The 24,738-nt window shown below is 53.3% G+C and overlaps 1 protein-coding gene across 1 annotated transcript in view; it reads left to right on the top strand.

Annotated features, from left to right (window-relative positions):
• The window catches only part of GRIN2D (glutamate ionotropic receptor NMDA type subunit 2D), a 43,636-nt gene that overhangs the window by 8,580 nt on the left and 10,318 nt on the right, over nt 1-24,738 (top strand). The window contains exons 4-10 of the mRNA XM_059665969.1: nt 4,632-4,746; nt 4,938-5,149; nt 5,915-6,083; nt 6,904-7,057; nt 9,441-9,566; nt 9,777-10,006; nt 11,915-12,075. Coding sequence (XP_059521952.1) covers nt 4,632-4,746; nt 4,938-5,149; nt 5,915-6,083; nt 6,904-7,057; nt 9,441-9,566; nt 9,777-10,006; nt 11,915-12,075 — 1,167 coding nt within the window. The remainder of the gene's footprint in view (nt 1-4,631; nt 4,747-4,937; nt 5,150-5,914; nt 6,084-6,903; nt 7,058-9,440; nt 9,567-9,776; nt 10,007-11,914; nt 12,076-24,738) is intronic.

Raw genomic sequence — 24,738 nt, 5'->3', positions numbered from 1 at the left:
AGGTAATTTGGGGAAAGCACCTGAGACACAGTGAGTGTATTACTGTATTTCATCATTATAAGATGCACATTTGTTCACAGTTTAATGTCTTTGAAATCAAGACAGTGTCTTAAAATTGATGTCTTATCATGGCTTAAGTGGAAGTGCTTCTTTCTTTATGCTACATAGAAAAATGATAGCCCTGACCGGTTTGGCTCAGGGGATAGAGCATCAGCCTGCGGACTGAAGGGTCCCAGGTTCGATTCCGGTCAAGGGCACATGCCCAGGTTACAAGCTCCATCCCCCGTAGGGGGCACACTGGAGGCAGCTGATCAATGATTCTCTCTCATCACTGATGTTTCCATCTCGCCCTTCCTCTCTGAAATCAATAAAAAATATATATCTTTAAAAAAAGAAAAAAGAAATAATGATAGCTCTAACCGGTTTGGCTCAGTGGATAGAGCGTCGGCCTGCGGACTCAAGAGTCCCAGGTTCGGTTCTGGTCAGAGGCATGTACCTTGGTTGTGGGCACATCCCCAGTAGGGAGTGTGCAGAAGGCAGCTGATCAATGTTTCTAACTCTCTATCCCTCTCCCTTCCTCTTTGTAAAAAAATCAATAAAATATATTTTTTTTTAAAAGAAAGAAAGAATGATACATCTTCTAGTTGATAGCATCTTAGGAAATACCCTAGTTAGAGTACAAGCTGAACTTAAGTAACAAAAAGACTCAACAATCAATGCCCCAAACAAGACAGACGTTTGTTCCTCTATCACTTAACGATCCGGAGATTTGGGGTCCAGGTTATCAGGAGACCCCATGGCTCCATGTGACCATTCAGGGACCCAGGCCCCTCCCACCTTGTTGCTCCGCCATCTCCTTTCTTCTCAGTCAAAGCTGGGTCGTGGGCAAGGCTGCATTGCAGGTCCTGAGAAGGGGGAAGGAGAGGAAGTGGAGAGCAAGCCGTTTCCTTTTGGACAAGTAAGGTGCAAGGGACAGGTCTGACTCCCCGTTGGTGAGCACGTGGTCAAGTCACCGGGCCAGCGCTGGCTCATTGGCTGTTTACAGCCACGTTCAGGCGCGTTGGTTAGATGTGGATCCTGATTGGCTAATGCCTGTGCCTTACCGGTAGTTAGATGTTTTGAATGTGGCTCCTGCACGCGCCGTGCCCTGGGCGAGCTGCAAAGAAGATTGGGGAATGCCGACTCCAGCTGGGTAGCTGTGCGCCCAGCGTACACGCTATTATTTTAAAACAGGAGAACGGGGTGGTGGAAAACAGCGCCTCCACCACAGGGAGCTCTTTGAGTGGGGAAATTGATAGGTTGGGGGACAGAACAGCGGCAGGAGAGGCCTACATCCTGAAACGAGCTTAGGAAGAGGCGATGGGTGAGAAAGAAAGCCGTAGGGGAGGAGCATTTTGAGAACCGGTGAGCTGGGAATCAGGATCCGGGAGACAAGAGAGCGAGAAAAACATCCCTGGTTCATAAATACTTACTGAGTTCTGCCTGCTAGGAACTAGGGCTCATGCTGGGCGCTGGGAACACAGATGAAAAAAAACCATGGACTTCTCGTCAAAGAACGCAGGGTCCTGTAGGGGCGGCAGACACGGATGGGATAATGACAGCACAGCGTGGCGCTTGCAGTAATGGAGGTTAAATGGGCATCCTGGGAGCCCCGAGCAGAGCACTGTCTCAGCCAGGACATTTTTGGTTGCAAGAAGCAGAGTCTCATTCAGACTTCCTCAGGGGAAGGGGGGTTTATCGGAAAGATAAACTCGCACAGAGACCCAGGTGTCAGGAATTGAGGCCAAGACAATCGCCACCCCACCCCCCATCCCCTGGCTTGCCACTCCCGAAGGCTGTCCAGTTCCTTTCTTACCAGGGACTCAGCTTCCTCCCCAAACTCATCATTTCTCTCATCCTGTCCACCACCCATCCCTCCAAATGTTACAGCTCATCTCCTCCCAGGAGAGGAATTCGATTGGCCCATATCAGCCTTCCAAACTAGGCTATGCAAGTCCTGGCTCAGCCTGTGGTCTCCGGGAGGTTTCCGGGAGGAGGAGATATGTGAGCTGAGAGCCGGAGGATGAATTGCTCACTCACTCACTCATTCATTCATTCATTCATTCACTCATTCGTTCACTGACAAGCCCTTTACATAGTCGACTATGTGCCAAGCACTGCTTTTAGGCACAAGGGTATGTGGAGTTGAACAATGACAGCCTCATATGGGACAAAAAAGAAAAGGAAGAAGAAAATGCCAGCAGGTGATAACTTCTCAGCTGAAAATCAAACCGGTGGGCTGTGATAAGAAATGCCTAGGATGCTAGTTTAGGTGAGGTCATCAGGAAAGGTCTTTCTGAGCAGGAGAAATATGGAGATTAAAAAAAAAAAAAAAAAAAAAGGCCCTGGCCGGTTTGGCTCAGTGGATAGAGCATCGGCCTGCAGATGGAAGGGTCCTGGGTTCGATTCCGGTCAGGGGCATGTACCTTGGTTGCGGGCACATCCCCAGTAAGGGGTGTGCAGGAGGCAGCTGATTGATGTTTCTCTCTCATCGATGTTTCTAACTCTCTATCCCTCTCCTTTCCTCCCTGTAAAAAAAAAAAAATCAATAGAATATAAATATTTTTTAAAAAATATAAAGAGCTCTAGCCGGTTTGGCTCAGTGGATAGAGCATCCATCCGAGGACTGAAGGGTCCTGGGTTCGATTCCAGTCAAAGGCACGTACCTAGGTTGTAGGTAGGCCTGGGTCAGGAGGCACGTCACGTGCAGGAGGCAGCCAATCACTGTGTCTCTCTCACATCGATGTTTCTCTCTCTGTCTCTCCCCGTCCCTTCCACCCTCTCTAAAAATCAATGGAAAACTATCTTTGGGTTAACAAAAATGAAATAATAAAAAATAAAGAGAAGGAGCCAACTACTGGAAGATCTGAGTGAAAAGAAGGGAGGCCCTAACCGGTTTGGCTCAGTGGATAGAGCGTCGGCCTGCGGACTGAAAGGTCCCAGGTTCACTTCCGGTCAAGGGCATGTACCTTGGTTGCAGGCACATCCCCAGTAGGGGGCGTGCAGGAGGCAGCTGATCGATGTTTCTCTCTCATCGATGTTTCTAACTCTCTATCCTTCTCCCTTCATCTCTGTAAACTATCAATAAAAAATATATTTAAAAAAAGAAAAGGAAAGAAGGGAGGGACGCAGCAGGTGCAAAGGCCCTGGGGCCGGAATTGCCTGCTTGCAAGCCTGAAAGAAGGCCAGCGTGAAAAAGAAAAAAAAAAATTTAATTTTTTTAAATTTTAAAATGAGAGAGAAAAAAAAGGCCAGTGTGGCTGGAGCTTCATGGGTGGAGGGCTATGACGAGCGGATGGAGAAACACAATGGGCTCAGCTCCTTCAAGGCTGTTAGGCCAGGTCAAGGGGTTTGGGTTTGATTCTAAAAGCAGTTGGGAGTTCACCAGGAAGAGGGAGTATTCCAGGCAGGGGAACCGCACTGGGCAAAGGCCCAGAGGGGAGAAAAACTTGGGCAGGTCGGTGGTACACAACAGCTCAGGGTAGATGAAGGCAGGAGAATTAGGGTTTGGGGCTGATGAGGCTGTGGAGGTAGATGGGGCCACAAGGTCCTTGAACCCCAGGTTGAGTCTTGGACATGGGGCACTAGGGAGCCATGGGTGGTTTATGAGCAAGGGAGAGATGCTGTCAATTTGGGGCATAAGGAGACCCCTTTGGGGCAGAGTGGGGAACAGACTGAAGGAGTGAGATTGGAGGCTGGAGGCCAGGCCAGAGCCTGGACCAGGGCTTCAGGGTGGCTATGAGGATGGAGAGAAGGGGGTGGGACAGGGAGATCCCAGGGGCAGGAAGGACGGGGTTTGGGGACCGACGGCCTGGGCAGGGGGAAGCGGGCCAGCTGATTTCTGGCCCAGTGACTGGGGCAATGTGACAGGCCTTCAGAGTGTAGGGTGCAGATGTGTGGGGTCCAGAGACCCTCGGGGTTCCTTCCCAGAGGAAGGGCATTTGAGCTGGGTCTTGAAGATGAAAGGATTGGTCAGGATGAGAAGGGACAGAATAAATGTTTTCCAGGCAGAGAGCACAGCATTTGCAAAGACGTAGAGACAGGAAACCGCTTGACATGTTTGGGGACACTCAGTGTTAGTGGAACGCAAAGTGGGTTTGGGGTAGAAATAGTTGGCTTTTTAAAATATATTTTTTATTGATTTCAGAGAGGACAGGAGAGGGGGAGAGAGAGAGAAACATCAATGATGAAAGAGAATCATTAATCGGCTGCCTCCTGCACGCCGGAAACTCGGGCACGTGCCCTGACTGGGAATTGAACCGTGACCTCCTGGTTCATAGGTCAATGCCCAACCACTGAGCCACACCGGCTGGGCCAAAGAGTTTGAGGATGGGAAGCAATCAGAGATGGCAGGGGCCGGAACACTCAGAGTCTCCACCGCCCCAAACCCAGGCTGAGGCTCTAGGACCCTGTGTGTGGGCACTGGGCAGCGAGGGGAGAGTACCTGGCAGAAAAGAGGCTTATGGGAGTTTTCAACATCTTGGAGGAGATTCCGCCTGGGAGCTGGGGCTGGTCAGTAGAAAGGGGACTTCTGCTTTCGGCCACCACGTCCGGTCCAGGTCCCACATGTCCCCTCCCTTTCTCCTGGCCAGGTACTTCATGAATATTACCTGGGACAACCGGGATTACTCCTTCAATGAGGATGGCTTCCTGGTGAACCCCTCCCTGGTGGTCATCTCCCTCACCAGGGACAGGACCTGGGAGGTGGTGAGTTCCCGCTCTGACCGCAGGTTGGGAGAGGCCTGGACTGCTGGGTCCCCGGGGGAGAACTGGGAGCCCGGATCTACGGGAAGGAGGGAGATGGGACCCAGACTCCTGGATCTGAGGGAGAAGGAGCTGGGGAAGTCCCCCCCCCCCGCCCCCGCCCAGGAAGCCTGAGTCCCCATCTCTCGGCCAAGGTGGGCAGCTGGGAGCAGCAGACGCTGCGCCTCAAGTACCCGCTGTGGTCCCGCTACGGCCGCTTCCTGCAGCCGGTGGATGACACGCAGCACCTGACGGTGGCCACGCTGGAGGAGAGGCCCTTCGTCATTGTGGAGCCGGCCGACCCCATCAGCGGCACCTGCATCCGAGACTCGGTGCCCTGCCGGAGCCAGCTCAACCGCACCCACAGGTGACAGCCCGGGCCGGGAGTTCCAGCTTCAGTATCTTTCCCCTGCCCCGCCCGTTTTGGCTCAGTGGTTAGAGCGTCACCCGTGGACTGAAACGTCTCGGGTTGGATTGCGGTCAAGGGCACGTATCTGGGTTGCAGGCTCCATCCCTGGCTCTGGTTGGAGCACGTGCAGGAGGCAACCAATTGATATGTCTCTCACATCGATGTTTCTCTCTCGCTTTCTCTCCCTTCCACTTTCTCTAAGAATAAATAGAGCCCTAGCCAATTTGGCTCAGTGGATAGAGCGTGGGTCTTCGGACCAAAAGGTCCCAGGTTCGATTCCGGTCAAGGGCAGGTACCTTGGTTGCAGGCTCCTCCCCTGCCCCACACTCGGGTCACGTGCAATTGGCAACAAATCGATGTGTTTCTCTTACAGCGATGTTTCACTCTCTTTCCTTCTCTCTTCCACTCTCTATAAAATCAATGGAAAAATGCCCTCGGGTGAGGATTAACAAAAAATAAATGGAAATATAAATGGGAAAATGTCCGAGGATTAACAACAAAAAACCCTCCTCCCTTGAAGCCCCGGGGTCCTGACCCAGCCCCTCCTTCCTTGGGACCCAGGACCCTCACCGCCCTCCAGCTTGGCGACCTTGGACGAGTCCCGTAACTCCTCTGAGCCTCAGTTTACCCCGAGAGCGCTAACCCGAGTTTTAGCTGCTGCTTGCCCCTCCCTCCCTTAAGACGAGCGGTCCCCAGTGTCCCCAAGCCTGCTGTTCCCCGCAGCCCTCCGCCGGACGCCCCCCGCCCGGAAAAGCGGTGTTGCAAGGGCTTCTGCATCGACATTCTGAAGCGGCTGGCGCAGACCATCGGCTTCAGCTACGACCTCTACCTGGTCACGAACGGCAAGCACGGGAAGAAGATCGACGGCGTCTGGAACGGCATGATCGGGGAGGTGAGGCGCATGGACAGGGACTGGGCGGGGCGGACAGGGACTGGGCGGGGCGGTGCGAGGACAGGACCGAGGAGGGGGCCCCAGGGGGCGGGGCTACCGGGGGGGCGGGCTCTGGGGCTGAAGGACTGGACTAAACGAAGGGAACGCCCAGATGTTAAGGGGCGGGGCCACCAGAAGGACCCGCCTTGGTGGGGGGCGGGGCCAGGAGAAGGTGCCTTGGGGCGGGGGCGGGGCCAGGGCTGAAGGACTGGACTAAACCAAGGGAACGCCCAAATGTGAAGGGGCGGGGCCACCAGAAGGACCTGCCTTGGTGGGGGTGGGGCCAGGAGAAGGTGCCTTGGGGCGGGGCCAAGAGAAGGGACCTTGGGCGGGGGCGGGGCGGGGGCGGGGCCAGGAGAAGGGACCTTGGGGAGGGGGCGGGGCCAGGAGAAGGTGCCTTGGGGCGGGGCGGGGCCAGGAAAAGGTGCCTTGGGGCGGGGCGGGGGCGGGCCAGGAGAAGGGACCCTGGGGCGGGGGGCGGGAGGGGCGGGGCTTGGAAGGTGGCCCTCCTAGAAGGGGCGGGGCCTGGGGGATGGAGCCCAAAACCTAATTGCAGGAGCAGGATGCGGTCAGAGTCACCTCTTCCCACACCTGTTCCCAGGCTCGCACCTCCACCTTCCCTGCCCCACTCGGCGTCCCCCTCCCCCCCGCACCCACCCACCCACCCAGCCTCTCTCCTGCGCTGTCACTGGCCTCCTCCCGGGGCCGGTATTGCCTGCCTCCCGCGTCTATCTGCCCGAGCCAGCGGGGCGCCCTCACCCCCTCCTCGCCCTCACCCCAGGTGTTCTACCAGCGCGCGGACATGGCCATCGGCTCCCTCACCATAAACGAGGAGCGCTCCGAGATCGTGGACTTCTCCGTCCCCTTCGTGGAGACGGGCATCAGCGTGATGGTGGCGCGTAGCAACGGCACTGTGTCCCCCTCGGCCTTCCTCGGTGAGCGGGGGCCCTGGGGCGCCAGGCCGGGGGCCGCTGCGTGCCCAGTCCCATCTGGTATTGCCGGGACTCGCGGTGACTCCGTCAAGTGGCTTCACTTCTGAGCCTCAGTTTCCAGATCTGTGATATGGGGGAAGTCGTTTCCACTACCAGAAGCATTTTGACCATGAAGCTAATAATGAGCTTCGGGAGCCTTCTCTCGCACAGCCTCCTCAAGGCCCTGGGCCTGGTTTTGTAGTCATGATTTTGTATTTTTTAAAAATATATATATATATTTTTATTGATTTCAGAGAGGAAGGGAGAGGGAGAGAGAGAGAAACATCAATGATGAGAGAAAATCATTGATTGGCTGCCTCCTGCACGCCCCCTACTGGGGGTGGAGGCCACAACTCAGGCGTGTGGCCTGACCTGGAATGGAACCATGACCTCCTGGTTCATAGATCATGGTTCAACCAGAGAGCCTCGCCAACCAGGCTGTATTCTTTTTTTCTTACAGAGAACCCTCCAAATTGTATGAGCTTCAGGCCCCACAAAATCCAAGTCCCCCCAGCATATACATATGAGATGAGGAAGAGATTAGCATGGTACCGGCACAGGGCCGGTGCCCAATTCACCCACCAGACAGTGTTTTTTGAGCACCTCTGAGCTGCACACAAATCCCCGCCCTCTAACAGCTCTTGGCCTCCTGGGGGAGACAAAATAAATTCTTAAAGGGGTCCAGGGACAAAATCACTTAAGATGGTGATCAATACCACAAGAAATTAAGTTGGGGGTCGAGGAGAGAAGGAAAGGAATGGTATTGGTGCTGCGGTGGTCAGGCGGGCAGGCCCCTTTGCGGAGGCGACTCAGTCCTGTGTAGATCTGCCTGGAAAAGCATTGTAGGCAGAGGGAACAGCAAGGACAAAGGTGGCGATGTGCATGGAGTATCTGCGAGATAGCGGGAGGCCTGTGTGACCGGAGGAACGGAGCGAGTGAGAGGGGTGGGCAGTGGGCGTGGCAGGAAGACTGGGTGTTCCTCTAACTGAAATGGCAAGGGTTTTAACCGCGGGCGGTGGGAGAAAGATGGCAGCGAGGGTGAGACCAGGAGACAGTGTGAGATGTGCTGGGAAGCTGACACCCCGGTGAGTTGGGCTTTGAGCTGGATGGGAACAGGATAGAGAGCTCATTTCCTCAGCCGGGGGAAATAGAAGGAAAAGTCTTGTCATTTCCCACTTGCTGTCTGAGTCGCAGCAAAGCTCCTGGCGGGGGAGGTGCTGGGAGAAGGGACAGCTTCCTGCGTGCTTTGTTCCTGGTATTTTCCCCAGCGATGTCTCTTGTGGCTTCCTCTGGGCACCGAGGTCTGCCCGGCATCTTGAGATGCACCACGTGGGCCCCGCTCTCAGCAGGGGAGTGACAGGGTCGTAGGCATGACCCACCATGCTGCCCAGTGGAGATGACAGGCATGTCCCCAGATGCTGCAGGAACAGTCCGGGGTGGCGACTCTGCCTTGACAGGGGCAGGCCTGGCCGCTTGCACTCGGCGCAGGGAGATCAAAGCAGCCGGTACTAATCTCAGGGGAAGGGCTTGTTGTCAGTGAACTCCCAGAGGCCAGGTGAGGAGGGGGCACAGGATCCGGATGGGAGGGGAGCTGTGGAGACCGAGGCAGAGAGGGTGTGGCTAACTGTGAGGCCTGAGTGGGTCAAGCAGTGGGTTCTGCAGTGATCCTGCGGGAGAGGAGGGCGGAAGCAAGGCTGAGAGTGGGGCTTTGCCTGGCGTGCTAGGGAGCCACGGAAGACTGTGAGCTGGGGAGGGGTCAGGTCACCTCTCAGTGTAGAAAGAGCCTCCAGCGCCATGGAAGTAGGGGGACAGGCTTGAAGGGAGAGACTGGGGAGGTGGCCCAAGAGAGGGGGCAAGGCCTGATCCAGGAGTGGGGACGGGAGGATGGGGCTGGGGACTAATAGGCTGTGGCTGGTGAGGGAGAGAAAGGGAGAGAGAGAGGATGCAAATAGGGGGTTGGTTTGTGACTGAATGGAGGGTGGGACTCCCAGGATGGGGAACCTGGGAGCTGGTGCCAGGGTGTGGGGCATGAATGGCCTGGGGGTTGGGGGGCGGGGGAGCAGGATGGCCAGGGGAGATGGAGACCCGGGTTGGGGCTCAGGAGATATATTTTGAAGACGGTTCCTATTTGGTGCCTGAGACCACAGGAATGGTTGAGATGGCTGTCTTTGAGAGAGACTGGCTCTCAGGGGCCTGTGTGGCCAGCGAGGCTGTTCCGGAGATGGGAAACTTAGGAAGGGGACAGGGCAGGACAGGCTCAGATCAGGGCTGCACCTGGGTCACATGTCTGTGGTCCCCCAATCTTCTGCTTGGCTGAGCCATGACCACCCCCACCCCTTGTCCCCAGAGCCCTACAGCCCCGCTGTGTGGGTGATGATGTTCGTCATGTGCCTCACCGTGGTCGCTGTCACTGTTTTCATCTTCGAGTACCTCAGTCCTGTCGGTTACAACCGCAGCTTGGCTACCGGCAAGCGTGAGTCCCCTTCCTCCATCACCCTACCTCAGAGCACCTGGACCGCAGAGAGAACTACATTTCCCAGCAGGCATTGGGGTAGAGCGATGGCCCCTTGAGATGGCAGAGGCCTCAGGGGCCACTGGGAATTGTAGTTCTTTCTGCTCCCTCGTGGAGCCTAAGGGATTTGGGGTCCATGTCCCCCCCCTCCCCCCTCCTGGCCCCCTGCAGGCCCTGGTGGCTCAACCTTCACCATTGGAAAATCCATCTGGCTGCTCTGGGCCCTGGTGTTCAATAACTCAGTGCCTGTGGAGAACCCCCGGGGCACGACCAGCAAAATCATGGTGCTGGTGTGGGCCTTCTTCGCCGTCATCTTCCTCGCCAGCTACACAGCCAACCTGGCCGCCTTCATGATCCAGGAGGAGTACGTGGACACCGTGTCTGGGCTCAGTGACCGGAAGGTGTGTGTGCGTTTGGGGAGCGGGGACTTGGCTGGGGTCGGAGGTCACAGAACTTGTCACGTAGTTGGGCAGAGGGGGATTCCTGGGGGGGGGGTGGGGGGGGTGGGCGGTTCTCCTCCCAGAAAGAGTTCCAAAATGGTAGCGTTCTGGAGCCCGCAATGAACTATTTAAATATTCCCAGGGGCAGAGTGCTGCCAAATGTTCCAGGGGCAGAAGTGCCCAATGGGATAGTCTAGACCACCGTTCCCCTCAAACTGTGATGAAGAACTAATTTTTGAAATTTCTAACCCAGTGGAGACCAATGCTTTTATGAAATACAATCGAAATGCATTGCTAGAAAAGTGAAATTTAAAAATGGAGACATGCAGAGTTAAATTGCTCTAAACGCTGACTCTCGATTTCTGTACTTGCCGCATCGGGGGTCACTGTTCACTGGGTGTCAGGACCCCTTAGAACAGAGGTTCTCAACCTGTGGGTCGCGACCCCTTTGGGGGTCGAACGACCCTTTCACAGGGGTCGCCTAAGACCATCGGAAAACATATATATAATTGCATATTGTTTTTGTGATTAATCACTATGCTTTCATTATGTTCAATTTGCAACAATGAAATTGGGGGTCACCACAACATGAGGAACTGCATTAAAGGGTCGCGGCATTAGGAAGGTTGAGAACCACTGCCTTAGAAGGTTGAGCAATCCATTCAATGGATGGCCACCAGCAGTTTGTTTAATGCAATTGAATAGAAGAGAAAATACATCTGACTGCATCTTATGAAATAAGGATGAGTATGGCTTTATGAAACATTTGTCTAGTCACATACACACTTGACCCTGAGCCAGCACACACCTGTCTGGCTATGTCTGTTGCTAAAACAGTGAACTATGTCTGAACAGATCGGTAAATAACAACTGCCCGGCTCCCCTCCTCCCGGTGCCAGCCCCTGCCCCTGGGACTTCCCATGGACCCCGCAAGTTAAGGGTTAATGCCTGGCATATCAGGGGTCTCTGGGGCCCTTCTTGAAACTCTGCAGCCAGTGTCTTTTTTGACTGGACCATGACCAGGCCCTGCTGGGTGTTAAGTATTTTAATATTACTGATTATGTGTATGTGTAATTCGTGCACGGGTGGGGTCCCTAGGCCTGGCCAGCGATCAGGGCCGGCTGGGGCCTTCCTTCCCCTGCGGGCTCCTGGCTGGGGTCTGCCGGCCAGGGGGAGGGACTGTGGGAGGTTGGCCAGCCACGGGGAGGGGCTAGGGGGGTTGGCGAGCCGCGGATGTTGGCTGTGAGAGCGCACTGACCACCACAGGGCAGCTCCTGCATTGAGCATCTGCCCCCTGGTGGTCAGTGTGTGTCATAGCAACCGGTCATTCTGGTTGTTCTGGCATTCCCGTCGCTTAGGCCCGTGGTCGGCAAACCGTGGCTCGCGAGTCACATGCGGCTCTTGGGCCCCTTGAGTGTGGCTCTTCCACAAAATACCATGTGCGGGCGCACGTACAGTGCGATGGAAACTTCGTGGCCCGTGTGCAGAAGTCGGTTTTCGGCCTGGGCGAGTCTATTTTGAAGAAGTACTGTTGATATTTGGCTCTGTTGACTGATGAGTTTGCCGACCACTGGCTTAGGCTTTTATATATATAGATAGGTATAGGTATAGGTATAGGTGTAGGTATAGGTGTAGGTGTAGGTGTAGGTGTAGGTGTAGGTGTAGGTATAGGTATAGGTTTAGGTATAGGTATAGGTATATGCCTGCAAATGTATAGGTATCTGTGGGTGGGCAGTAGTGTTTCCTACTATAGGCCACTGTGAGCAAGTTTGAGGAACACTTTTGCATTGGGGTGGACATCTGGATGCAGTACATCCTCACCCCGACGGCCCCAAGGGGGCGCCCTAGTAACTCTCCATTCTGCCCTAGTTCCAGCGGCCCCAGGAGCAGTACCCGCCCCTGAAGTTCGGGACGGTGCCCAACGGGTCCACGGAGAAGAACATCCGCAGCAACTACCCCGACATGCACAGCTACATGGTGCGCTACAACCAGCCCCGCGTGGAGGAAGCGCTCACGCATCTCAAGGCAGGGTCAGCGCAGACTCGAGCGGGAGGGGGCGGGGTGGGGCCGGGCGCCCTGCGCGGATGCTCAGAGATGGTGAGGGGTGAGGGGTGATTTATTGGCATTAGAGGTCAATGTGGGGTGGGTCAGCTTGGAGGGCAGAGGGCACTGAGAGTGGGAGTGAACTCCCAGAAATAGGGTCCTTGTGATGGTTTTCGGGGATCCAGTTCAAATCCTGGATTTGTCTCTTCTTGGCTGTGTGTCCTTGGGCAAGTCACTCAACCTCTCTGAGCCTCAGTTTCCTCCCCCGTAAAATGGGGATAACAGGAGGACCTACCTTGTAAGGTTGTTATAAGAGCTACTGTAGTTATTATCATTAATTAACATATTATTTTGTTATTATCGTTAGTTAATCCATGCAAAACAGAGCAGAGCCTGGCGTGCTGTAGGTGTTTGCTGCTAGCATCATCATCATTATCGTCATCAGAACTAAACTCAATGGAATGAATATTTGTATTATTATTTTGTAAATTTATTTATTTTAACTTCAGTTTCCCAGAAAAAATAGGGGTAACGTTAAGTTCTGGCCCCAGAGTACAGTCCAGGTTGAGCACAGTAACTCTCTCCCTGTCCCTCCTTTACTTAGTCGCTCAGCATGCATTTTCTTTCTTAGCCCTTATTCAACACCAGGCAGTGGAATTAGGCCACAGTTTCTGCCCTCCGGAGCTTAGGGTCTAGATCAGTGATGGCGAACCTTTTGAGCTCGACGTGTCAGCATTTTGAAAAACCCTAACTTAACTCTGGTGCCGTGTCACACATAGAAATTTTTTGATCTTTGCAACCATAGTAAAACAAAGACATATTTTTGATATTTGTTTTATATATTTAAATGCTATTTAACAAAGAAAAATCAACCAAAAAAATGAGTTCGCGTGTCACCTCTGACACACGTGTCATAGGTTCGCCATCACTGGTCTAGAAGTAGAAAATGAACTATAAACATGCAAGCACAAAAATCAGCAAGGTGGTTTTAGAAAGTCATGGTAAGCTGGAGCATGACTGAGCTGGGATATAGTCACCAGAGTGTTCAGGGTGGGCCTCTCGGAGGAGGTGACTTGAGCAGAGAGAGCCCTGAAGGAAGTGAGGGAGCTAGGCAGAGGGCACAGGGCGTTTCAAGGGGCCGAGCCGGGAGTGGCCTTGGCTTTTTGGAGGATCAGTAAACGGCTAACATGTCTGAATTATGGAGAGCTGGGGTTAGAGGGTAGATGAGAGGAAGACATGGGGTGTGACGCCCTGAGTCAGAGGTCATGGTTGTGTTTTATTCAAAGGGCAGTGAGAAGCCACGGGGTGGGGGGACTTTGAGGAGAAGTGAGGTATGATTTGATTTGTCTGTAAATGCCTCCTCTGGCTGCCATGTGCAGAATGGATGGAGGGGGGCCTCAGTGGGACCAGCTATCATGTCTTTTAGAGCAGCGGACGCCAACCTTTTGGACCTCACGGACCACCGGTTGGCGACCGCTGGTCTAGAGCACCTTTCCCCAAGGCCCACCCTCTGCTCACCCTCCAGCAGCCACTCCTAACCAGATCCTATTTACTCCTGTTTTGATTAGAATTGCTGGGCTGCAAGATAAGAAACCCGATCAGTATGGTCTCTGTAAAGTGAATGGGTTTGCGTAAGGATCCAGCAGCGTCTCTTAGCACTAGTTGCAGAAAGTGAAGCCGAGGGGTGTGGCTCCGTGGTTGAGCGTCCACCTGTGAACAGGAGGTCACAGTTCGATTCCCAGTCTGGCACCTGCTCCATCCCCAGTAGGGAGCGTGCAGGAGGCAACAGGTTGATGATTCTCTCTCATCATTGATGTTTCTCTCTCTCTCCCTCTCCCTTCCTCTCTGAAACCAATAGAATATTAAAAAGAAAGAAAGAAAGCACAGCTAGGCTTTGAATGAATGTGAAAGTCATTCATTCATTTTTAAAATAATTGAGATTACCAGGCACAGTTCTGCACTGGATAATGGTGGTCAACGAAATAGTTACATTTCTTGGATCTGTTGGGAATGCTTAAACAGACAGAGGGGTTTTTTGGTTTGCTTGCTTGTTTTTAATCTCTCACAAGAAGCCCAGGGCTTGTGTGATAGCTCAGAGATACCATCAACAATCCAAACTTTGTTACGTCAACCTTGGCGACAGCCCTTCCCTGCTCCTTTTGGTTGCCTCGTGACCACAATATGGCCGCTGCCTCTCCGAAGCATATCTTGGTTCCAGGCAAGAAGGAGGAGGAAGAGTAAAAGAGCGGAGGATTTTCTCCCGGCAGATTTCGCCTTTATTTTGGGAAAAGTATGCTTTTCGCAGGGACTTCTGGCTGTGTCTCAGAAGTCATCAGATGCCTACTCCTAGCTGCAAGGGAGGCTGGTGAATTATGTGAGCCTTCCAGCCTCCGTTGCGGAAAATGGCCAAGAAAGAGGTCGTAAATAGAGATTACGGCAGCCAAGCCATCAGCCAGGGCCATGCCCTCATGCGATTTGTGTTTTGCCACCCAGCAGCTTCTCTCCGGCATCTTGTCCTCTCTCGCAATTTGGGGGGGAGGGTGTCACATGGTCCCTTGTCTCCCATCTCTGTGCTTCCCCTGCAAGGCCCCCCTTTCTGATACTGTGAACTTCAGCACTTTCTCAGCCACCACCTCATTTCTCTCTCATCTCCTGTGACTACTGTTTTCTCTGCCCAACTTCAACCCCTTCACGGGGTTGCCACTTTCTCCTCGACCCTCTCCCTTGAAGCACCGTTAACGCGAGCTGGTTTTGTAACAGGCTTTTCTTCTTTAATCAAGACTTTGGGCAGGCCCACTGCTAACATCGGCAGGGCCGGCCCAAGAGCACACCTGCAGGCTCACATACTGTTAAGTCGAACTATTTAAACTTTATAAACCAAGCTTGCAAACCATTCCACTTGGTGGATCCTCCTGCCTTGACAAATATGCCCTAACAAACAGAACGGCCCGTAAGTCCAAGTTTAAGATTCCCAGGGTCCGTCTTCCTGCCCACATCCGTTCTCTTGCCGGTTCCAGCTGCCTCGTTTGGCTCGGGGCCCCGGACCACTCGCTCGGGCCGCTGGCGTGGACTCACCTTCTCTGACCGACCTTCCCCCTCCCTCTTATAAGGACCCTGAGATCAATTATATCGGGCCCACCTGGATAGTCCAGGCTCATCTCTGCATCCTAAAATCCTTAATTTAATCACATCAGCATCCTCCTTTGAAATGTAACATAACACACTCACCAGGTCTGGGCGTTAGGGTGTGGATATATTTTGGGGGGGCGGGGGGGAGCTATTATCCTACCGACCAGAGTTTCCTAGAGATTCCGGGAGGGCACAGCCCCTTGGCCCCAGCGACTCTGGCAGGGGGAGGTGAAGAGAAGAGTTCTCAAAAACATGGGTCCCAGCCCTAACCGGTTTGGCTCAGTGGATAGAGCGTCGGCCTACGGACTGAAGGGTCCCAGGTTCGATTCCGGTCAAGGGCACATCCCCAGTAGGGGGTGTGCAGGAGGCAGCTGGTCGATGCTTCTCTCTCATTGATGTTTCTAACCCTCTATCTCTCTCCCTTCCTCTCTGTAAGAAATCAATAAAATATATTTTTAAAAAAACAAAAAAACATGGGTCCCCGAGCAGCACTGCCTGCTGGAGGTCTAGGCTGCATATTGAGTTTGGAGAATCATGAGCAGAGGTGTTAGGACACAGCACAGAACAGGAAAAATAGTTGCCTTTAAATTGTTCATTGATTCCTCCTTTTCCCTAGAGACCGGTTTCCACATCTTTCCGGACAATGCCGGGATTCCCGTGTCCCCCGAAGCCCGTGGGTTCCTAACGGTTTCGCGGGGTGCTTAACAGCCCTGGTTTTTAAACCAGATGGTCCTGGGCTGGGATGGGCCATAACCCCTTCCTTGCCGTGGGGCAAGTTAAGTCAGTCCCCGAGCCTTCACGTTCGCCTCCGTACTATGGGGTCCCCACATGGCCCTGGAGCGAGGCACCTCAGCAGCCAAGGTCCCCGCTGCTCTTCTCCGCCTCTTCCCCTCCGGGGCCACTTGCTCTCGTCTCGGTCTCTCTGCACCTATCGGCCCTTGGCGTCAGCCGAGCCCACGGGTTCTGTATGGACCCCACTTTCCATGCAGCCTCCTAGCTGCAAGGTCCAATCTGAGCTGATGCACGCCCACGGTCAATTGCACATCCTGCGAGTGAGAGTCTGATTGGTCCAGCTGGGAGTCAGGCTCCATGCCAGGGCCAATCAGCGGCGGGCAGGGTGAGAGCTGGTCACGTGGTTCGCGGGCTGCCAGGTCCCGGCTCCCTGCAGGTTCTCAAAGGTGCCCTGGGGGCCTGCGGGCAGGGACGCCTCGCTGGGCTTCCGGAACACCTTCCTCGAGTGGCCTCTTTTAAAAAATATATATATATATTTTTTTTAATTGATTTTAGAGAGGAAGGGAGAGGGAGAGAGGGATAAACATCCATGATGAGAGAGAATCATGGATCGGCTGCCTCCTGCACGCCCCCCACTGGGGTTCGAGCCCGCAACCTGGGCATGTGCCCTTGCCTGGAATTGAACCCGGGACCCTTCAGTCCGCAGGCCAACGCTCTACCCACTGAGCCAAACCAGCTAGGGCCCTCCAGTGGCCTCTTGCTTCTGCTTGAGCTGCGAAACCCCGTGGCCCCCTCAGCGCCCTGCCCAGGGCTCCCCCCCCCCTCCCCCCCCCCCCCCCGTCTGGACGACACCCAACACTTGCTTCTTGGTGAAAATAAGAAGGTGACAGATCTCTCCCCTCCGCCACCCCTTATTGATTCATTGCTGATGGTTCGATGCATTTCCTCCGGCAGCTTTCCCTGGAGCAGAGCTGGGGAGCTGCAGATTTAATTAAAATTTTTCTAGGGTCCACAGCAGAAGAAACAGGCAATATTAGTTGTAACTGTGCGTCTTACTTGCCCCAGGATCTCCAATGTGTCACCATTTCTGCATGTAATCTAAACATTCATGGAAATGTTTCCCTTTTTTCTTTCTCTTTCTGTATTTTGAGTTTATGTTCTACTCAGAGCATATCTCCTTCGGACTGACCCCATTCCAGGGGCTCCCTAGCCACATCTGGCTCGTGGCTGTCACTCCCGACAATGTCTTCTTACTTCTTTTGCTATCTTCCTTCCCTTCCTCTATCTTCTTTTTCCTTTTTTTTTTTTAAAAAAAAAAATGTTTTCATTGATTTTTAGAGCGAGAAGAAGGGAGAGTGGAAGAAAGAAACATCGATGGGAAGAGAAGCATCAATTGGCTGCCTACTGGTGCCAAAACCCGGGCATGTGCCCTGACAGGGAATAGAACCAGGGAAAGCTTGGTTTATTGGGTCGATGCCCAACCACTGAGCCACACCAGCCACGTCCCCCCACCCCACCCCCCGCATAATCTTCCCCCCTCCTCCCCTTTCTCTTACTTGTACTTCTTCTTTTTTTTTTCTTTTTTTTTTTTATTGATTTTTTACAGAGAGGAAGAGAGAGGGATAGAGAGGTAGAAACATCAATGAGAGAGAAACATTGATCAGCCACCTCCTGCACACCTCCCACTGGGGATGTGCCCGCAACCGAGGTACATGCCCTTGACCAAAATCGAACCCGGGACCTTTCAGTCTGCAAGCCGACGCTCTAGAAATCCGTTTTAATAATATATTTTACTTAACCCGGTTATTTGAAATATTGTGACATGTAATCAGGAAAAAAATAGTTGAGACCTTTGACGTATTTTCCCCACATGAAATCTTTGCAGTCCGGCCTGCGTTGTATACCCACACACATCTCAGGTCAGACTTGCCACGGTTCAGGTGCTCAGAACAGCCACCGTGGCGTGAAGCTACCGTAAGGGGCCGCCCGGGTATACAGCATGCAAATGCAAGAAGTTTCGCCCCGCCGGCATGGCTCAGTGGCTGAGCGTCAGCCTATGAACCAGGAGGTCATGGTTTGATTCCCCATCAGCGCACATGCCTGGGTTTCAGGCCCAATCCCCAGTGTGGGGCGTGCAGGAGGCAGCCGATCAATGATTCTCTCTCATCATTAATGTTTCTCTCTCTCTCTCTCTCTCTCTCTCTCTCTCTCTCTCTCTTCCTTCCTCTCTGAAATCAGTAAAAATATATTAAAGAATAAAGCAAATGCAAAAAGTTTCATAATGAACATAAAACAAAAAAGAGCTCTGGCCACACACCCCGCCCCTCTCCCTGGACGTTCCCACTTCCTTCCTCACCCCCAGATTCCTCCCAGCCATCCCGCTGACTCATCCCTCCCCTCTCCCCCTTCTTCCGTTTAGTCCTCTTCTGCCCTGCCTCCAGGAAGGCCTCTGGGATTTCCAGCTCCTCCCCCTCTCGTCTCTCCTAGGCTCCGCCCACCCACGCCTACCTCCTGGCACACAGTGTCCTTCCCCAGGAGGCCAGGGGCACTTCCTCTTTCACTTCTGCAGGCAGCCCTCCCTTCCCCAGGCCTCTGTGTCCTTACTTTCAGAGAGTGAGAATTCAGGCCTGTGTGTGGGAGGGGGAATCCCATATCCCGAATCTGCTTGGTTCCTGACTTGGGGAGAGCAGTTAACTGTGTGACCAGCAAAGACCAACCCCATCTTAAAAAAATAATAAAAATGAATTCAAATCTATCCTGTCCTCGAGTTCAGAGAACAGGGGAATCCCTGTACTATTTCTTTTTCATCCAAATGTCAGCCCAACCCCAGCCCTTAGTGAGTAAAAATAGCTTGAGACTTCATCATGTGTCTTTTTATATTTTACTAGAGGCCCAGTGCACAAATTCGTGCACTGGTGGGGTCCATCGGCCTGGCCTGTGGGGATCGGGCCGAAACAGGCTCTCCGACATCCCCGAGGGGTCCCGGATTGCGAGAGGGCGGTTCTCAGGTGACGCACCCTGGAATCAGGCTCCCTCCTCTCTCTCTCTCTCTCTCTCTCTCTCTCTCTCTCTCTCTCTCTCTCATCACCCGAGAACCACAGCTGTCAAGTCACTGCAGCTCAGCAGCTCCTACGTTGAGCGTCTGCCCCCTGGTGGTCAGTGCACATCATAGCTACCAGTCAGATGGTCGGTCAGTCTGCTGGTCACTTAGGCTTTTATATATATACTAGGGGCCTGGTGCACGAAATTCGTGCACTGGGTGTGTGTGGGGGGGGAGTGTCCCTCAGCCCAGCCTGCCCCCTCTCACATACTGGGAGCCCTCAGGCGTTGACCCCCATCACCCTCCAATCGCAGGATCGGCCCCTTGCCCAGGCCTGACGCCTCTGGCCTAGGCGTCCGGCCCGGGCAGCGGGGACCTGCAGTGGCAGCGGGGGCGGGGGGGCAGCGATCACGCGGGCTCCGCCCCTGCCCCTGCAGGACGCCTCTGGCTGAGGCGTCCGGCCCGGGCAGCGGGGACCCGCAGCTGCAGCGGCCCCGCGATCGTGGGCTTCGCTTTAGGCCCAGGCAAGGGACCCCTAGCTCCTGGGACTGCCAGCTTCGACCTCGCCCAGCTCCCATCGCTGGCTCCACCCCTACTTCCTGCTATCACTGGCCAGGGCGGAACAGGCACCTGATTCTCCAATCATGGCTGGGGGGCCGCCTTTGCCCTGCCCCCCAGCTCTTAGCTCCCCCCTGGGTTTCCGATCACTGTCAGTGGCAGGGGGCTTCTTCCTGCTTTCCCTTTCGCCTCCCTGCATTGTGCCTACATATGCAAATTAACCGCCAATCTTGTTGGCAGTTAACTGCCAATCTTAGTTGGCAGTTAATTTGCATATAGCCCTGATTAGCCAAAGAAAAGGGTAGCTCGTACGCCAATTACCATTTTTCTCTTTTATTAGTGTTGACTAGAGGCCCAGCTCATGAAATCGCGTAGCCCTGCCCACCCACAGGCACCTCGCCTCGCCCACCTCACCATGCCCACCCGCCCGCCGGTTGCCAGCCTTGCTGTGATTGGAGCCTGTGGGCCGCAGGGGAGGGACCGAGAGGCGCTCCATGCACTTCATGGTGACCTGTTGTTTGGTTGTTACAGCGTTAGGGCCACTGGCTTTTTATAATATAGATAGATCTTTCTTTTAAAATATGGTTTTATTGATTTGAGAGTGAGAGAGGGAGAGAGGAAGGGGAAGGGAGCGAGATCAAGCCCATAACCCTGGCACGTGCCCCGACCATGTGCCCCCACTGGGAACTGAATCGGCGACCTCTCAGTGCATGGGCTGATGTGTGGCAACCAACTGAGCCACACTGGCCAGGGCATATTTTATCTTTTCTTATTGAGATACAACACACAGATCCGAAGTGTAAAACTCACCGATTGTCTATACACGCATCATACCTCCATGGGGCCGCCTAGATTCACTCAAAGCCCCCAGAAAGCTCCCCTCTGGGCCTCCGGTCACCGCAGAGCCTCACTGTAAACCAGTTTTGCCTGGATTTGACTATCGATCCCACAAACAGAGTCCAGCAGGGTGTACAGCAGCCTGTGCGTCTGGCCTGTTTTGGCCCCCGCCACCGCCAGGTGGCTGGTCCGTGGCCGTGTCCCCCTGAGCACAGAATTCACCCATTCTACTGTGGCTGGGCTTGGGGCTGTCTCCAGCGCTGGGCCATGATGCATACTCTACTACACACGTTTTTGCACCAGGACGTACATGTTCCTTTTTCTGGGGTAAATTCCCACGGGTGGAACCGCTGAGTCAGAGCGCGATGGGCGCTTAGCTTCAAGAGACACTGCATTTTCTGAAGCGGTTGTGCCGTGTCCACTCATCCGCCGTGCGGGAAGGTGCCGCTTGTCCCGGGTCCTTGCCAAGGCCTGTATCATTCCCAAACCTTTTAAATTTACAACAGCGTTTGCTATCCATCAACACTCAAGTTCATTACTTGCTTGCTTGGGCTACTGTAACAGAAATGCATTGTCTCGCCCGTTTGGAGGCGAAGTCCTCCTGGCTCCCGCCGAGGCGGTGAGGGGACGATCTGTGTCTGGCTTCTCTCCTTGGCTTGTAGGTGACTGTCCCCTCCCCGTGTCCTCACGACGTCTCCCATCTGTGTGTGTCTCTGCGTCCCGACTTCTCCCAGCCTGTTGGATGCGGGCCCACCCCAATGACCTCATTTCAACTCGAGTCACCTTTTGCGGCACTGGGGTAGGACTTCAGTACATGAATGTAGCCCGGCCGGCGTGGCTCAGCGGTTGAGCATCAACCTATGAACCAGGAAGTCACGTTTCGGGTTCGATTCCCGGTCAGGGCACACGCCCAGGTTGGCGTGCAGGAGGCAGCCGATCCACGATTCTCTCTCATCACTGGTGTTTCTATCGCTCTCTCCCTCTCCCTTTCTCTCTGAAATCAATACGCATATATTTAAAAAATATATATTTGTGAATGTTGAAGGACACAATTCAGCCTGTATTCATAGGTGAATATTATTATTCCCATTTTACAGATGGGGAAACTGAGGCGCAGCAAGATTCCCATAGCTGCTGAGTGGCAGAGCTGGGACTTGATCATCGGCCATCTGACTCTCAGCCCAGCGTCTCGGCCACTCCAATACATTGCCTGCTGGGCAGGGAGAGACCCAGAAGCCTTGTGAATTCACAAGGGATACATACCCCTGTGTGTCGCACTGTCACCTCTGCGGATTTCTGGCTTCTGCTGCATCCTATTTCTGTCCACTATTCCTTTTCACATTTTCCCCCCTAATTTTCAGTTCTATTTTTGTTGTTTTTGTTAATCCTCGCCCGAGGATATTTTTTCCCCATTGATTTTTAGAGTATGAAAGGGATGGAGGGAGGGGGAGAGAGAGACACATCAATTGGTTGCCTCCCGCACTCACCCCCACCCCGCCAGGGATCGAACATGCAACCCTTATGCAGGGGCCGGTGCTCTAACCACTGAGAACACCAGCCAGGGCTTTTAGTTCTATTTTTTTTTTTAAATATATCTTTATTGATTTCAGAGAGGGAGGGAGAGGGAAAGAGAGATAGAAACATCAATGATGAGAGAGAATCATTGATGGGCTGCCTCCTGCACACCCCCACTGGGGATCAAGCCCACAACCCAGGCATATGTGCCCTTGGCTGGAATCGAACCCAGGACCCTTCAGTCCACAGGCTGATGCTCGATCCTCTGAGCCAAACCAGCCAGGGCAAGTTCTATTTTTATCAGAGTTATATGTTCACATACTTTGGAGCGTCAGATACACGATTAAAAATAATGAAAACTCACAGCCCCACCTGCCTGCCTCCATTCCCCCCCCCACCCCCCCGGAGGGATCTGCTGTCCCTTCATTTACTGTGTCGTTGTGTGATTGACGTCCTGGTCTCTAAATAGCACGTTGGACTGGCTGCCTCCTGGTTTTTCCAACTTTAGGCATTTTCTGTTCGGAAATTTTCTCACGACGGAAGACACGTACTCATACTCTGGTTTAAATCGCTGCAGCCTCCCACGCCGGGATCCTGGCTGGATGCACACGCAGTGTTTACAGTTATGACTGCGTCTCCACTCCCACAGCTGCCGCCAGTAGTAAACCAAGACGACTTCCCGCTCCCACACAAGTCTTTGTTTTTCCTGGAGTTAATAATTGTCTCCCCCCCGCACCCTCCCCTCCCAGTTACTTAGTGCCTGAGTTTTCTTTGTGCTTAACTAATGCCAACCCACAGTCTCTGTTAATTACATGAACCTCTCCGTATACCCAGAGCCTCAGGTAACCCATTAATGTCATCTCCTCGAAGAAGTTTCTCTCCTGACCTTCTGGCCCGCTCCAGTCTGCACCCTGACTTGATCCCCTCACCTCCCCGGGGGTTCAGATCATATCAACTCCCAAGTCTTACTCTTTTTTAAAATATATATATATATATTATTGATTTTTTACAGAGAGGAAGGGAGAGGGATAGAGAGTTAGAATCATCAATGAGAGAGAAACATGGATCAGCTGCCTCCTGCACGCCCCCTACTGGGGATGTGCCCACAACCAAGGTACATGCCCTTGACCGGAATCGAACCTGGGACCCTTCAGACTGCAGGCCGACGCTCTATCCACTGAGCCAAACCAGCTACGGCCCAAGTCTTACTCTTGACGCTCTAAGGAACTGAGCTCCCGGGCCAGGCAAAACATCTGCACTCCTGTGGGCCATCTGGCTGGCTGGCTGGCTGTAAAATTCGGGGCTGGAGATCATTTTCCTCCAGGTGTTTAAAGGCATCCCTCCTGCCCTAACCCGTTTGGCTCAGTGGATAGAGCGTCGGCCTGCGGACTCAAGGGTCCCAGGTTCGATTCCGGTCAAGGGCGTGTACCTTGGTTGCGGGCACATCCCCAGTAGGGGGCGTGCAGGAGGCAGCTGATCGATGTTTCTCTCTCATCCATGTTGCTAACTCTCTATCCGTCTCCCTTCTTCCCTGTAAAAAAATCAATAAAATATAGTAAAGGCATCCCTCCTCATTTCTAACTTCGAATTTACTGTTGAAAAATCCAAAGTCATGCTGATTCCCAAGGCTCGTCCGTGACCTCTTTTTCTTTCTCCGGTCCTAGGCAGCGTGTCTTCAGTTATCCTCATGACTGAGCCTTCCAATCATGTCATTTCTTCTGGCAAAGTTTCTCATTTTTTCTGTGACGATCCCCCCTCCACCCCCACCACCCGTTTTCTGTTCTTTCTTGCTGGAACTCTCACTTAATTTCACAGTGGGCTTCCTGGACTGTCCATTTCTTTTATTCCTTCTCTCTTTTTTTTTTTTTTTAAATTTCCTGCCAATGACAACTTTTTTTTTTTAAATATATTTTATTGATATTTTACAGAGAGGAAGGGAGAGAGATAGAGAGTCAGAAACATCGATGAGAGAGAAACATCGATCAGCTGCCTCCTGCACACCCCCCACCGGAGATGTGCCCGCAACCCAGGTACATGCCCTTGACCGGAATCGAACCCGGGACCCCTCAGTCCGCAGGCCGACGCTCTATCCACTGAGCCAAACCGGCTTCGGCTTATTCCTTCTCTTATTTATCCTCCTCTTCAGCTCCCTGCTCTACTTCCTGCGAGGCTTCCTTAATGTTAGCTTCCGCCCTTTTACTCAGCTTTCCATTTCTGCGTGTTTTTCATTTCTAAGCACTTTTGTGATCTCTGAACTTTGTACGGCGCTTTGCAAACTTTACAGTGTTATTTCAGAGTGGCCTATTTGGTCGTATCCTGTTAATGGTTGGAAGGTGCAGTATCTTGTCTCCTTTCCCTGATGATGTTAATGGTCATGGTTGGGGGAGAGGGGTTGCATCATCTCCTGCCTGCACCATGTTTCCTTCAAGTCACCTGCTGTTTGTTCCTATCTTTCTTACTAGAGGCTTTATTTGAGGGCTGGTAATCCTTGGGAGTCTGTTCATACTGGGGAGTGGTGGGTCCAAAACTCTCGAAATGGTGGGTCTGTGGTTATATAAATGGGGTTGTTGACTATGCACTTCACTGTGGGGTGTGACCTGTCTGGACGATTTTGGGGGGGGAGATCCCCAATGTTAGTATCTTTCAGTCTCTTTCATATATAGTAATATATACTAGAGTCCTGATGCATGGAATTTGTGCAAGAGTAGACCTTCCTTCCCCCAGCTGCCGGCACCGGCTTCCCCCTGGCGCTGAGGGAACCCGGGCTTCCCTCTCAGCCCTGGCTTGGTCCAGAAGGTCGTCTGGAAGGACATCGGTCTAATTAGCATACGGAGCTCGT

Source organism: Myotis daubentonii, chromosome 15 (genome assembly GCF_963259705.1).
Source record: "Myotis daubentonii chromosome 15, mMyoDau2.1, whole genome shotgun sequence".
NCBI classification, from domain to species: Eukaryota; Metazoa; Chordata; class Mammalia; order Chiroptera; family Vespertilionidae; genus Myotis; species Myotis daubentonii.
This window is presented reverse-complemented; position numbering and strand designations above follow the sequence as displayed.